Here is a 15,751-nt window from a genome sequence, read left to right on the forward strand (position 1 = left end):
TGGAAGACCTAGCTATTATTGGTCCATTCAAATGTTTACTGAATACCTCTGTACTAGGCATCACGGTAAGTCTGAGTGCTTTAGGGAAATTCATTTGGCATCTATGGGCTGATCAGAAAGAGGAAGGAAGACTGGTTAAAACTGCAGTTATCCAGCAGTAATAGAATCCTAACAGAGCAAATGAAGGGAAAAAGAGAATGCTCATTCATTCAGCAAATATTTACTGTACTATGTACAAGGCTCTGTGCTAGGTGCCAGAGATACAGTAATAAATAAGCCTTCATTGAATTTATATGCTAGTGGGGAGTGGAGTTGGGGAAATACATTAAGCTTCTTCCTACACACAAAAAATCATTTTATTATTGACATAAGGGCCATGACAGGCATGGAATGCTAAGGCAGTGTACTACATTAACCTATCACAGTGTAAGGCGTCAGGGAAGGCTTTATTGAGGAAATGTTATTTTAACAGAGCTCTAAAGGATGAGTGAGGTTGGCTGGGTGAAGAGAAGGGTAAATGGGAGACAGAGAGGAAAGTAGGCATGAAAGCTCTGAGGCGGAGTGGATAGAGCCCATGTGGCCGGGATGGGAGAGAAGCTTGACTCAGGGTGATGACAGGTCGGAGATCAGCATATCACAAGGCCTTCTGGTTTCCATCTTCCAAGAAATCCAACTCTGTTATGTTGGTGAATCACGAAGTTTTAAATGCAGCCAGACACACCTCTTCTGTGACTTCTGATGCCAACTGAATCGCCACACCCTTACGAAACCTCTCCAGTGACTAGATTAAAACCTTTAATTGTACGGTTCCAGAACTCCAGACTGACTCTTCATCAGCCTCATTAAATTATATATCCATTTTGGGGGCTATATGTTTTTTGGGTTTTTTTTGGGCCACACTGAGGCTAGTGGGATCTTAGTTCCCCAACCGGGGATTGAACCCAGACCCTCGGGAGTGAGAGCACGAAGTCCTAACCACTGGACCACCAGGGAATTCCCTGGGGGCTATTTGATTTATGGTATCTACAATTCGCCAAGCCAAGTGAAAGCAAAACTACTGTTATGTGTGTATTTTTTCTACCAAGTCCATAGGAGACTCCTAGTATATTGCCTGAGACACAGTAGGCACTTAGAAATGTTTCTACTATGAATGAAGGTTTTCTTTTTTATCAAATAACATTTAAAAGAGTCTGTAAGAAATATTATGTCTCCCAAAACTTTAAAAAAATACCAGAGGTGTTTTATTAAAGGGCAACTTAATCAAGACCAAGTTGTATTACTACTTTACAAACAGACCTCATTTTAAGCATACGGCAAGGAAAAAAGTTTCACGTTTCACCTACGTATAATAATGTCCCTTGAAATGTCACTTGGAAGCTCCTCCCATCAAGGATGGCAGTCTGTTTCCGCATCCTTTGAGTATGGACTTACACTGGGTTTTCCTACTGAAAACAGAGTGACATGAGAGTGATGGCTTGCCATTCGTAAGCCTCAGCCTCCAGGTCTTTCAGCGCTTCCCCTCACTCCACTGGAACCCTGAAACTAGCCAGTGAATAAGCTAGGCTACCCTGCTGCAGGATAAGAGACCAGAACACAAAACACAAGAACCCCACAATACTCCTTTGGCTACGTGGGGGAGAATGGATTGAACAGGGACAAAAGTAGATGCAGAGAAGCCTATTTTAAAAGTGTAAGCAAGAGTTGTACTGGCTTGGACTGGGTGACAGCAGTGAAAATGCTGAGATCTTCTTAATGGCTTGGATACGAGCGTGCAGGAAGCAAAGAAAAATGTCAAGGAGGGTACGTAAGTATTTGCCTTGATCAAATGTGGGGATGGTTCTCTTTACCAAGATTTGGATGACTAGAAGAAGACCAGTGGGAAACAATGAGTTTCAAGTGGCTGTGAGGCTCCAACTAGAGATTTAAGAAACCAGTTGGCTATCCTAGTCTGACGACGAAGCGTGGATTTGTCTATACTGGAGCTATAAATTTGGAGTTACTAATGAATAAAACAGGTGAAGCCAAGGAAGTAGACAAGATCCCCTAGGTAAAGAACATAACAATGGGAACAGAAGAAAGAGTAGGATTGCCTTGTGAAGGGCTCATACACTTAAAATACTTGGTGAAGAGGATGATTCTAGAAAGGAAATTGTATAAGAGTAGCTAGAGAGGTGAGAGGAAACCAGGAGAATGCGGTGTTAAGCAAATCAAGGAGGGAGTGGTCAATAGCATTAAAAGATATTGAAGTTCAAGTAAGATGGGAATGGAAAAATGCCATTGGGTTTAGTGATACAGGAGGCACCTGTGATCTTAGTAGAAGAGATGGATACCATTATCAGAACCACTTACTTGGACCCAACTAATATTCATTCCTAGCCACCTAACATCTACTTTATACAGCAGAGCAGCAGCATCTGTACATCAACGTATTCTAGTTCAACTGCATGGGTTCACCATCACCTCTCTCTCATCTATCAGTGATTCCACTGGCCGTTCCACTCCCTAAGCTTATGTGGGTAGAAGTCTAAGCAGTGTAAGATGGAAGGCCATGAATCTGCTCTTCCCTCAATCAGTTTCAGATTCCTCATGTCTTTTAGCACCAGCACCTTGCCACGCAGAGTGTGATTCTAGTGTTTAAAGACACAGTATGGATTTTTCATACAACACGGCCCCTAAACCTAAGCCAACTTCTTCATCTGGTTTTCAAACAGAACCAGCCATCTGTTTCACCGCTGGAAGAAAAGCAGGCTGTGTTGAACTTACAGAGAGTACACTGATCTCCAACATAGTGTTTTCCTGAGAGACTTTCTAGGATAATTTTGACTACATGCAATTTTCATGTTAGGTACTGTCTTTTAGAGCTCGTTTAAGATGACACACTGAAAAGTGAAGAGCATATCTATGTACTTCCTAGGGTGAGGGAGTCTCAGCTAACCCAGACTCTACGCCAGATATCAGGTATTTTTGCTGCTTAATTTTCTGTTCTCCTCGATTCCGGAAGCAGCTCAAAGCTCTGACCCTGCCTTGTTTACCCTGGACTCAACTTGTTGCTTTCTGCTTGATGTGCAGTACTTCCAGACCCTCCATCCTGTTGCTTCTAAAATGGTGATTTACTGGAAAAAGGCAAATACAGTGGATACTTCAAATGAAAGCCCAATAAACTATACTTATTAAACCGTTTTTCGTAATCAACTATATTTTACTAATTGTAACACGTCCGGGCTGAACAATTAAATTCTGGGCTCAAGCGGAACTATATCTTATTTTCATTTTCTATTATCTAGAGTATACTAAAGACTAAGTACCATACAAAAATTGCTCAGTGCACTTATTGTGCAGTAAATCACATGTTCCCATGTCTGCATAATTCCACTAAAATAGAATGCATCTGAACAAGAGAAAAATCTTAGAAATACAGACAGGCTATTCCCTCCGCAGAGTAATTTACATAAGGCCACACAACAGCAACAAAAACAAAGTTAGCTTCTCTTTCCCAAGAGCTAGGGGGCTCTTCAACAGACTCGAGCAATTTGAAGCAAGAAAATCCTGCCCTCTGCTGCCGAGTTAAGAAAAAGGCCTCAGCACAACGAATCGCTTTTGCGAAGCGAAGTTAAACTCCGGGCCAAACACCAGTGAAAGTCAGGTGTGGAAAGTAAACGCTTTCCTGGATTAACTCCAGGCGATTTCTAGTTTCTCAACAGCTTAAACACGCTCATCCTGGCATTTAATATCATGCAAAGTAAATTAGGTCTCAAAATCACGAAGTGGTTTTTTTCATTAGCCAGCTGTAAGCTAGAGAGTTGACCACCCAGGGTGGCCGTGATCTGGGGGTGGTCCCGCCCGCTTGGGGCGGGACGCCGTGGTGCCGGCTGCGGGCGCACAGCCCCCGCGGCGAGCAGCCATCGCAGCCCCAGCTCCGTACGTCCCGCGGGTCGGTGTGTAGGATGCGAGGTTGGGGGGGAAACGTTTACCTGGGGCCCGTCCCCACCAGGTAGGTGTTGGTGCCCTGCAAGGTCATGGGGCCCGGGTTACAGCCCAGGACGCGAATCACCCGACTGGACAGCCGTTCCACGCGCTGCAGGGCGGCTGCCATCTCCCCCTCTGCCGCTCGCCCGCGCTGAACTAGAAGAGTCGCCGGACCGCGGAACAAGCAACCAGGCCGTTGGCGGGGGTGAGTCGTGGGTGGAGGACCAGCTGTCACGTGATGCCGCGCGTGCGGAGCGGGGTGTGGCTCGGCTACTGGGCCAGGGGCAGAGGTCACGTGAGGCGCAGGGAAGGGCAGGGGGAAATCAGCCGCTGTGCCGCGGGCGGGGCCCGCGAGCACGTGACGACGCGCGAGCGGCGCGGGAAGGGAGGGGAGTCGGTTGCTGCGCGAGGGGCGGGGCCAGCGGCCACGTGACGCTGCCCAGGTTTCGCGGGCCGCAGCGCGAGGGAGTTCGTGGGCGTGTGGTGTGAGGCGCCCCGAGGCTAGGCTGGGTTCCCGGCCTGTGGGCGCTGCCGCCTGTCGTAGAAAGCGGTGCCTTCGCAGTAGTTTGTGTCCAGGCAGGCGAGTTCATTCAAGTGCACGAGAGACCTTTTAACCGGGGAAGTTTTGTGATGGAGCAAGGGGTTTGGGGTTAGTTACTGAGGACGAAATCCCGGGAAGGATCGCTCGTCGGGTTCTCAGGCGAGGGTGAGGGGTGTGTGTGTGTGTGTGTGTGTGTGTGTGTGTGTGTGTGTGTGTGTGTGTGTGTGTGTGTGTGTGTGTGTGTGTGTGTGTGTGTGTCCTGTGTGTGCTGTGTGTGTCGTTTGTGTGTCCTGTGTGTCGTGTGTGTGTTGTGTGTGTCCTGTGTCCTGTGTGTCCTGTGTCCTGTGTGTGCTGTGTCCTGTGTGTCCTGTGTGTCCTGTGTGGTGTGTGTCCTGTGTGTGTCCTGTGTGTGTGTGTCATGTGTCTTGTGTGTGTCCTGTGTGTGTATGTCCTGTGTGTGTCCTGTGTGTCCTGTGTGTTGTGTGTCCTGTGTGTGTGTCCTGTGTCGTGAGTGTGTGTCATGTGTATCGTGTGTGTGTCCTGTGTCGTGTGTGTGTCCTGTGTGTCGTGTCCTATGTGCGCTGTCCTGTGTGTGTGTCCTGTGTCGTGTGTGTGTGTTGTGTGTCGTGTGTGTGTCCTGTGTGTGTGTGGTGTGTCCTGTGTGTGTCCTGTGTTCTGTGTGTCCTGTGTGTGTGTGTGTCCTTTTACAATAAACAGCAGTAACGAAGGTTTATTTAGCGCTTACTGCTGTGCTGAGTGCCACTCTCTCATTTAAGCTTCCCAACGTGAAGAGGGAAGGCACTATTTTTATGCCCACTTTACAAACGCAAGACGGAGACTTGGGAACTTGCCCAGGTGAGCGTTCTGTGAGCCCAGCCCTGCGTCTGAAGCCTTGTTCGTCTCGCTGCCTTGCGCCAGCACCTGCCCCGGGCCCGCAGATTCAGGGAGCTCCTCTCCTGCCTCGTGCCGCTCGCCTACCCAGAGAAGCAGGGTGGCCTGCGTGTTGGGGGCTTGGGTCCAGGACGTGAAGTACTTATCTTCGTAAGGAGTCCTTTTCTAATCCGTTGAGCGTTAACTACCCCAGTGTTAACTAACCCTCCCCATTAAAAAAAAAAAATCGAGTTACAGTGTCCTTAACAGGAAACGCACGGATCCCACGGTCACTTGTGTCCAGTTATGGCAATTATGTAACCGGCACCCCGACCCCTTTTTCAAAACAAGTGAGAACTTGACACATGAGATGCCTGTGGTTCTACAATTTGGACGTGCACTTTTTTTAATATACAAAGATTAATTTTGTTTTTATTTACTAGCAATAAACATGGACATGCATTTTTAACATCCTTTTTGGTCAGGAATTCCTGAAGAAAGAACTCTTGCTATTTATACAGTATTTATTTTACAAATCATCAGTTTAATACTCCAGATTTCTTGAAAACACACCTGGATTATGTGTGACAGATTTCTTTGCCTGTGTCTCAAAGGTCTATTCTTCATGTGTTTCAAAAACCTTCATTGAAATAATCATGTAAATTATCCCCTTTGCAACGGGAAGGCAAGCAATTAAAAATTGCTTGGAATAACCATCAAAATTCCCTACATCAGGTATTTTCAGCTTACCAATATTTAGTTATTTGTCTGCTATCTGTTAATAGCTCTTCAGGCAAGAAGCTATTTTCCCTTTTTAAAAATTCTCTGCTGGAAAGTCAGCAAACCTTTGAAAAGAGGGTGGAACTGATTACATGGGCAGCTCCATTCTCTTGTCCCTTAGCTTTTTTTTTTTTTTTAATTAAAATTTCCCTTGTGCCTTCCATCAAGATTTCATTGAATTCATTGTCAAGCTCTTCACTGGGTAGATGAAGAAATGGGCCCAACAAATAATTTAAAAGTTAAGTGACTTGAGTAGAGTCATAGAAGGAGACATTAGACACTAGCAGAAGAGGAGGAACAGAGGGTAGGTAATGAAGTTGGTTTAGACTAGTTTAAATTGAGGCGGTTGTGGGATATCCTCATAAAGGAATCTACAGACAGATATATGGGTTGAGCTCAGAAGAAAGATATAGGCTACAGAGAGAAAATTGAGTCTTTGTGAATATGTTTAGCAGTGAGACTTGAAGTTTAAGTTCCTCCCCAACAAATAAGACCAATGATTTTTACATTCTGTTCAGTTACATTTACAATAATTGATCCTCTACCTATAACATGTAAAGTATTGTTGTGGACGTGTGGGTGTGTGTTAAAATGAATAAGATAGTTAGCTTTCTAGAGGTGTATTACCAGGAAGGAGATGTATATGATCTTATTTTAAAGCATATGTGGGTAAATCCTAGAGAAGTATAGCTGAAGTGATGGGATTGCAAGGAGGAAGGAGAGAATCAAATTGATTGGGAAGATCTCGGAAAACTTAGAGGGGGTGGGTTTTGAGCTGATTCTTAAAGACTGATAGAACTTCAGGAAGATGGAGGTAGAAGTAAATAGTAAATAACTTGAGCAAAGGCTTGGAAATAGAAGAACTGTAGTGTTTATTTTCGAAATAGAAACCAACAATCATATATTCTTAGGGCATAGGGTTTGAGAAGGTATATACAGTTTGAAAAAATAAGTAGGCTCTGTTAATGATAAATTCTTTATTAGAGTATTTCAGATTCAAGAATCTCTCTCTCCCTTTCAAACATGAATTGTCCACTTAGATATACTGTGAGGCAAATTGTGTCTTCTTAAAACTTAATTGATAATACAGTAAAGGCTTGTAACCTAGTCAACCTGTAAAAGGAGCCATGTAATTCCTTCCCCCAATGTGATGGTTAAAAAGGAGTGTACTGTGGTCACAATGATACAGACTCTGTTATCACTGGATTAGAAAATCCCACATATGACTAACAGGTGATTTCAGTTTCATTTTAGTTTCGATGTTCAAGGTTTACACATCCCTTAATTATGCTTATTTTCAGAGAAGAAGAAATGAAAGATTCCCAGGATGAAGATTTTCCAGAAGGGACTTTGAGTTAAAGAAGGCTTCTTATATGTAACAAGTAAGCCCGTATTTTACATGTTAAGTTTGATTGATAAATGAAAGTCTGCTCGTTTGTATTTCTTTCAGGTATCTTTTTTATTGTGAAGAGATCATCTACAGTGGGCAAAGGTTATGTATTTTGGCTGGCAGCCAGGTAGCCACATAGCTGGGTTGACCTCTGAATGAAATTGTATTGAAACTGTCCTATTACGTCAGTAAGTGTCCTGAATTCTCTAACTGAAGTCAAATTTTGTAGGTGGCATTATTTCTGCTAAGGTGGTATTGGAACAATGATCAAGTGTAGGGATAAAGATGAGCTATCCTTCATGCAAGTTATACAACTATGTGGTTACTGAAGGAGCTGCAGGCCCTTTTTTATGAGAGCTGCTATGTTTATTATGTACTTTGCTGTGTAGTTTTCCTTCTAGTTGGCGTTATGTTCTGTTTCACTAAATTAGGAATTTAGAAGTTGCCAGATCAGATTAGTTTATTGAGTCTGATGTTCTGCCAGTAATGCAATTTCTAAGTTTCTTAGAAATTATTTTTTCCCATCTTGTAAATCTTGTCTCAAAATGGCTAGTGTTTTCCTCATGCATGCCAGGTAAAGGAAGCTCTCTTTGTGGGGAGAGTGATTAAGAAACGCACACATGGAGGTCTACCTCGTTTTATTGCCCTTTGCCCTTTATTGTGCTTCTCAGATATTGTGGTTTTTACAAATTGGAGATTTTGGCAACCCTGCATTGAGCAAGTCGACCAGCACCATTTTTCGAACAGCATTTGCTCCCTTTGTGTCACTGTCACATTTTGGTAATTCCCGCAATATTTCAAACTTTTTCATTATTGTTATATTTGTTATATATTGTTATGGTGTTCTGTGATTAGGAATCTTTTACTCTTCTTTTTTTTTTAAAAAATATTTATTTATTTATTTGGCTGCACTGGGTCTTAGTTGCGGCGCGTGGGATCTTTTAGTCGCAGCGTGCAAACTCTTAGTTGTGGCATGTGGGATCCAGTTCCCCGACCAGGGATTGAACCCAGGTCCCTGCATTGGGAGCACGGGGTTTCACCCACTGGACCACCAGGGAAGTCCCAGTGAACTTTTACTCTTGCAAAAAGATTTTGACTTGCTGAAGGCTCAGATCATGGTTAGCATTTTTTAGCAATAAAGTCTTTTTAAATTAATGTATACACATTTTTTTGCACACTTAATGCACAGGCTTTTAGACAGAATTGCACACTTAATAGACTGCAGTATAGTGTAAACATAACTTTTATATGCAACCAAAAAATGTGTGTGGCTCACTTATTGCGATATTTGCTATATTGTGGTGGCCTGGAATCAAACCCGCAGTATCTCCAAGGTGTGCCTGTATATTGAAATCAGTTTACTCATTAGAGATAACTCACCTAAATACCAACATCTCTAAGCCTCAGTTCCATGATCTGTAAAATGGGACCAATGATACCCTTCTTATAGAAATTTGTGAGAATTAAATAAAATAAAGTTTGTAAAACACTTCACACATAGTAAATACTCAGCAGTGGTAGCTACTAGTCTTACTATCTATTCTTCCACTATATATGGCAATATTTTTTTTCCTAGATAGTAAAGCTTAGGAAAGTACGTTTTTTTAAATGATGTTAAAACAGGACCTGGGTACACATTAAACACATCCAGTATAACCATGTTAAGGCATCTGCCAATATTCTGTGGAATTTTGTTCCACATGCTCAAAATCTAGTACATTAGACTTCCGAACTCACTATTCCTTCCACCTGGCAATCTTTTTCATATGACAGCCACATGGCTAATTTCATTACTCAAATGCCACCTTCTTAGTGAGGCCTGCTCTGACCATTCTAATTAAAATTGCAACCTGTGGTGCACCTGCCTCTACTCCAACTCCTGATTTCCCTTAACATTGCTCTGTTCTTTCTATAGTGCTTATCACCTTCTAATATGATACCTAATTTACTTATTATTTTTATCGTTGATTGACTGTCTTTCTCTGCTAGGATGTAAGTTCCATAATGGCAGGGATTTTTGTCTCTTTTGTCACATGATCTATCTCAAGAGCTTAAAATAGCACATGGTAGGTTTAAGTAAATATTCAATTAAACAGAACCTTTTGATTAAATCTCATTCTCCTAAGCTCCATGCTTATACTGGGCATGATGTCTTTCATTTTAAGATTAGAAACTTATTGCAGGGAAATTCGTGGCCTGCTAGATTGGAAATACTCAGATTTTAAAATTATTTTTCCATCCTGTTTGGCCACGACATTCTTGACAGGAAAAGTAGTGATAATGAGCTTTCGTTTTTTTCTGTAAGAAGAGTGAAATATCTTTTAATATTATTCTGAAGACTTGTAAACAAAATACTTAAAAGTGCTAAAATGACAAGAACACTGTTAAGTATTAGGTTGTGTGTTTTTTTTAAGTAACACTTTCTCCTCCTAGTTTTTAAAGTAATAAATGTTCTTTATAGAACACAGGGTGTTAGTCTACTCAGGCTGCCTTAAGAGAATACACCAGACTGGGTTGCTTACATGACAGAAATTAATTTTTCTCACAGTTCTGGAGACTGGAAGTCCAGCCTCGAGGTGCCAGCAAGATTGGTTTCTGGTGAGGCCTCTTTCTTTGGGTTGCAGATGGCTCCTTTCTTGCTGTGTCCTTTCTTATAAGGACACCAGTCCTATTGGATTAGGGACCCATTCTTGTGACTTCTTTCAACCTTTTTACCTCCGTAAAGACCTATCTCTAGATAGAGTCACATTGAGGGTTAGCATTTCAACATATGAGTTTTGGGGGGGAAACTATTCAGCCCATAAATATAGAAAAGAATGAAGAAGAAAAAAATCATCTATAATACCATTAATTCCCCAGATAAAATCACTGCTAACATGTTTTGTATTTCTCCAGTCATATTTCCTTTGCATTTTCAAAGCTTTGGGATTATAACATAGTATTTTTTCACTTAACATTCTTTAAAATGAAGTCAAAGATTGCAAATGCAGATGCTTACAGATGTCAGGCAGACAGGCAAGATAATAATGATAACTAACATTTATTAAGCCCTGACTATGCCAGGTACTTTTCTAGAGGTTTGTATGTATTATATATATTATCTTTCTTAACCTTCACAGTAACCCTCTGTGGTATATACCATTATTATCTCCATATTTCAGAGGAAGAAAATAAGACAAAGGGAGGTAAAGGAGCATATTTAAGGCCACACAGCTATTAGGTAGGTGAATTGGCATTGAGACCCAGCTGAAATGACTGAAATGACTGAAGTGTGGTGGCTGGCTACTGTGGTGAACTTGAGAGAGCCTATGCCATTAGGGGGGTGCCCACTGCTGATGAAGGAATGATAGTCTACTGTAGCAGATCTTTGAGTTTTTCAGTAGCAGGGAGAATTCTAGATTTTTGTATGAAATGTTAGCAATTAATTAGGGACTTCCCTGGCGGTCCAGTGGTTAGGACTCTGCAATTCCACTGCAGGGGGCATGGGTTCGATCCCTGGCTACACAGCATGGCCAAAAAAAAAAAAAAAAAAGACACCACTGTTGAGTCACACAAATCTCATCTGCAGATTGCTTTCAGCTTACGTTTATAAAATAGGGTTCACAATAGTAATATCTACCTCCTAAGTTTGATGTAAGAATTAAATGAGGACATTTTATGTACAGCATTTAGCTCAATGCCTGGCACATAGTGGTAAGTAAACGTTAGCTATTATTAGTAGAATAAATACTTTCTCCAGTCATCAAAATTCTTTATAAATATCATTTACTATTGTTTTTATTTTAAGAAATTATATAATACCTTAGTACATGTCTGTTGTAAAAAACTCAAACAATATGAAAGAATATTTAAAGGATTAAAATTGCATTTGCTTCCTACTCCCAACTCCTTTCTCCTCTCCGTGTATAATTAGGAAGCATATATTACAATATGCTATATTTATCCTTTTGGTACTTGCTTTTTTCACTTAATGTGTCTTTAGATCTTCCAAAGTAGGTTATACAAAGCTACTTCATTCTTTTTAAAGGTTGCATGGTGTATTCTTTAGTACGGATGTACCATAATTTATTGAATTAGGCTTCTCAATTGTCATTTGGGTTGTTTTCAATTTTTTGCTATTTTAAAGAAGGTTCTGCGAAGAGCATATATCTTTGTGCACATCTGCAAGCATTTCTCTATGCTTGATTCTTAGATGGAATTGCTGTATCAAAGCATATTAAGAATTTTCGGGACTTCCCTGGTGGCGCAGTGGTTAAGAATCCGGCTGCCAATGCAGGGGATATGGGTTTGAGCCCCGGTCCAGGAAGATCCCACATGCCGCGGAGCAACTAAGCCCGTGTGTCACAACTACTGAGCCTGTGCCCTAGAGCCCGCGTGCCACAACTACCGAAGCCCATGTGCGTAGAGCCCGTGCTCCACAACAAGAGAAGCCACCGCAATGAGAAGCCCGTGCACTGCAACGGAGAGTAGCCCCCGCTCGGTGCAACTAGAGAAAGCCCCGCGCAGCAACGAAGACCCAATGCAGCCAAAACTAACTAACTAAATAAATTTTTAAAAATGCTTTAAAAAAAGCATATTAAGAATTTTCACAGCTACTGTACCTTTGTTAAATATATTTTTAGTAGCTTTGTAATATTCCATTTTATGACTCTACCATTATTTATTAACTCCTTTTGTTGACACATTTAGATGATTTCCAGGTTTTTGCCACTATAAATGGTGCTGTGGTAAATGTCTTTGTGAGCAGGTTATGTGTTTTAAAAGGTAAGTAGTCTGAGAGGAAGTTGTCAACTATTAAGTATATCTCTGACACTTTACTTTCCCAAAGCTATATATTATAAAAAGTATATTTAGTGGTAATATATTATTTTTAGAAAAAGTAGGACTTTGATAAAGTCATGGCCTAGGGTTTTTAATACTATACTCAAGATTTTTAGCATCTTTTATGATGTTTCATTTTAGGTGTTGTCAGCTGTAATGAAGAACACTGTGAGACAGAAGATTGAATAAAGCCTTGTAACAACTGGATTAGAGGTTTAGAAAAGAAAGTTAAAATTAGTCACTTTGGTTTTAGTGTTCCAATTTCATAATATTTATTCTTTCTTTTAAATAGATTTAGGGAGTAGAAATTAAAATTCAGTGCTACACGAAAGGATGCACTAATATTTGTTCTTTTTTTTTTCTTTTTGTATGAGAGAAGGAGGTAGATAACCAAGAGATATAGTGATTCATAATGAAATATACTAAGTTAAATTTTATGATGTCGGTTCTTGGCATTATAATCTATGTAACTGATTTAATTGTGGATATCTGGGTGTCTGTCAGGTTTTTCTATGAGGGACAGTATGTTTTCGGTATTTTAACAGTAAGCTTTATGCTCTTTGGAACACTTGTGGTCCAGTGTTTTAGTTATTCTTGGTTCAAGGACGATTTAAAGGAATCAGGCCAAGAAAGTCAGCATTGTTTTCTTCTACTTCATTGCTTGCAAGGAGGAGTTTTTACAAGGTGAGCATATACTTTTGATCATTAACACTATTATTCTTTGTTTCAGACAGAAGCTACCTTTCTGTATCTGGGTAGTCAGATGTACAAAGGTTCTCTATTTGCATGTAGCACAAGGGTTACTTGCTTCTCACTAGCAGTGCTTGTATGAGTCATTGAACTCTCAGAATTTTCCAGGTTCATTAACATAATGTTTTAATTTACCTAATTAAGTTACTTTTTCTAATATGTTATCACTTTTTTATGAGAAGGAAAAGGACTCATTTCTATGTCTTGTGAATCTTTTCTCATCTATTTTATATTTTAAGACTGATTATGTAAATATAGCCTTTCACTTGCAACTCTGATAGAGCACTTAATTTTTTAAGTTAATTGTACCATTGATTTAATGAAGTGAAATTTTTACTGCAATAACGCAGTAACCATGTGGTTAGCTTGGTACAGAATCATTCACAGAACTAAAAACAACCTTAAGAATCATGTTGTTTAAAGCCTGTTTTCTGGTTAAAGAAAATAAAATCTAAATAAGCCCTGAGAATTCTGTGATTTTCCATGTACCTAATTTCATATGACCTTTTCTTCATTATCTTAAGAGATTTAATTCTGTTCAAAGCGATATATATATTAAAGGTAAAGAGAAGAATTAAAGACAGATATAAAATCATTGTTTTTCATAGTAAATTTTATCTGTATAAACAGTTGAATTGAAGCCTAGCTGTTATGGCAACATGGTAATTCAGCTTTTGAAAATGGACATTTACAATGTATAAATGTAAAATTGCAGCTTATAGCTGTTGTCACTTTTTAATGTTATAATTGACCTTGCATGGTGTGAAATAAAAGTTTAAACACTGGTGTAAAAAAAAATAAAGACATATTAAGAGGATAACGTATTATTTTGCTACAGTTAGGTTTTGAAGTTGGGCCATTTTTTTTTTTTTTTTTTTGCGGTACGCGGGCCTCTCACTGTTGTGGCCTCTCCCGTTGCGGAGCACAGGCTCCGGACGTGCAGCTCAGTGGCCATGGCTCATGGGCCCAGCCGCTCTGCGGCATGTGGGATCTTCCCAGACCAGGGCACAAACCCGTGTCCCCTGCATCGGCAGGCGGACTCTCAACCACTGCGCCACCAGGGAAGCCCTGAAGTTGGGCCATTTTAATAGCCATCTTTCCTGAGAAAGATTTTAGTGGCAGTAGAATTCTAGACGAATAGTTATTTTCTCTCTGTATATTATATTCTCTCATCTTTTTGTTTCCATTGTCACTATTGAAGAGTTAAATGTCAATCTTACTGTTGCTCTTTAAAAGTATTTTGTCTTCTTTTTTTCCCTCTGGCTACTCTTATGATTTTTCTCTTTATCTTTGGGTTTCTAAAGTTTATGAAATATCTAGGTATATATTTACTTTTATTTCTCCTGCTGGGGATTTGCTGGTTCTCTTGATACTATAGATTATTATCTTCCATGAATTCTGCAGAATTCTCAGCTATTATCTTTTGTAACATTTTCTTTACCATATTTCTGTCTCTTTTCCTTCTGGGACTCCAAACAAATTTAAGGTAGACCTTCTTGCTGTATCTAACATGACTGTTACATGTTAGATTGTTGATTTGGGATTTTTCTTGTTTCCTGAGGTAAGCTTGTATCACTATAAACTTACCTCATAGAACTGCTTTTGCTGTGTTCCACAGATCATTGTGTTCTCATGTTTATTTGTCTCCAGGTATTTTTTGTTCCTCTTTGATTTTGTCAGTGGTCCATTGATTGTTTAGTAGCATATTGTTTTTGTTTTTTGCATTCTTTTCTCATAGTTGATTTCTAGTCTCATGCCATTGTGGTCAGAACAGATGCTTGATATAATTTCAATATTCGTAAATTTATTGAGACTTGTTTTGTGGCTTGTCATGTGATCTTTCCTGGAGAATGTTCCATGTGCACTTGAAAAGAATGTATATCTTGCTGCTTTTGGATGGCATGTTCTATATATAATCTGTTAAGTCCATCAGGTTTAATGTCATTTAAGCCCAGTGTTTCCTTACTGATTTTCTGTCTGGATCTTATGTCTCTCCACCGATGTAAGTGGGTTGTTAAAGTCTCCTACTATTGTTGTGTTACTGTCAATTTCTCTCTTTATGTTTGTTAATATTTGCTTTATGTATTTAGGTGCTCCTATGTTGGGTACATATGTATACCTATATTGTTATATCTTCTTCTTTGATTGATCCCCATATCATTATGTAAGTCCTTTTTTGCCTCTTGTTACAGTCTTTGTTTTAAAGTCTATCTTGTCTGATATAAGTATTGCTACCCCAGCTTTCTTATGATTTACATTTGCATGGAATACCTTTTCCTATACTCTCTCTTTCAGTCTGTATGTCTTTAGATCTGAAGTGAGTGTCGTGTAGGCAGCATATATACAGGTCTTGTTTTTGTGTCCTTTCAGCCAGTCTATGTCTTTTGACTGGAGCATTCAGTCCATTTACAGTTAAAGTAATTATTGTTAGATATGTCTTATTGCCATTTTGTTAACTGTTTTGGGGTTGTTTTGTAGTTCTTTTTGGCTTCTTTCTTCTTCTTTTGCTCTCTTCCCTTGTGATTTGATGACTATTTTTAGTGTTACGTTTGGGTTTCTTTCTCTTCTTTTGTGTGTATGTCTATTATAGATATTTGGTTAGTTATTACCATGAGGTTCATGTATAACAATCC

The 15,751-nt window shown here is 40.0% G+C and overlaps 2 protein-coding genes across 6 annotated transcripts in view; one reads left to right on the top strand and one right to left on the bottom strand.

Moving 5' to 3' along the window:
* Window positions 1-4,180, bottom strand: part of LACTB2 (lactamase beta 2) — a 31,143-nt gene extending 26,963 nt beyond the window's left edge. The window contains exon 1 of the mRNA XM_059994755.1: window positions 3,972-4,180. Coding sequence (XP_059850738.1) covers window positions 3,972-4,093 — 122 coding nt within the window. The 5' untranslated portion in view covers window positions 4,094-4,180. The remainder of the gene's footprint in view (window positions 1-3,971) is intronic.
* Window positions 4,091-15,751, top strand: part of XKR9 (XK related 9) — a 54,586-nt gene continuing 42,925 nt past the window's right edge. For 3 of the 5 annotated variants that reach the window (XR_009516588.1, XM_059994753.1, XM_059994750.1), the window contains exons 1-2: window positions 7,427-7,539; window positions 12,510-13,052. Coding sequence is in view for 3 of the 5 variants with exons in the window: in XM_059994753.1 (XP_059850736.1) it covers window positions 12,781-13,052 (272 nt within the window). In the remaining 2 variants the exon portion in view is untranslated. Of the gene's footprint in view, window positions 4,172-7,426; window positions 7,540-12,509; window positions 13,053-15,751 lie in introns of those variants that run through there. The other 2 variants (XM_059994751.1, XM_069541560.1) reach the window with 2 other exon arrangements.

This window comes from Delphinus delphis, chromosome 17 (genome assembly GCF_949987515.2).
Source record: "Delphinus delphis chromosome 17, mDelDel1.2, whole genome shotgun sequence".
NCBI lineage: Eukaryota > Metazoa > Chordata > Mammalia > Artiodactyla > Delphinidae > Delphinus > Delphinus delphis.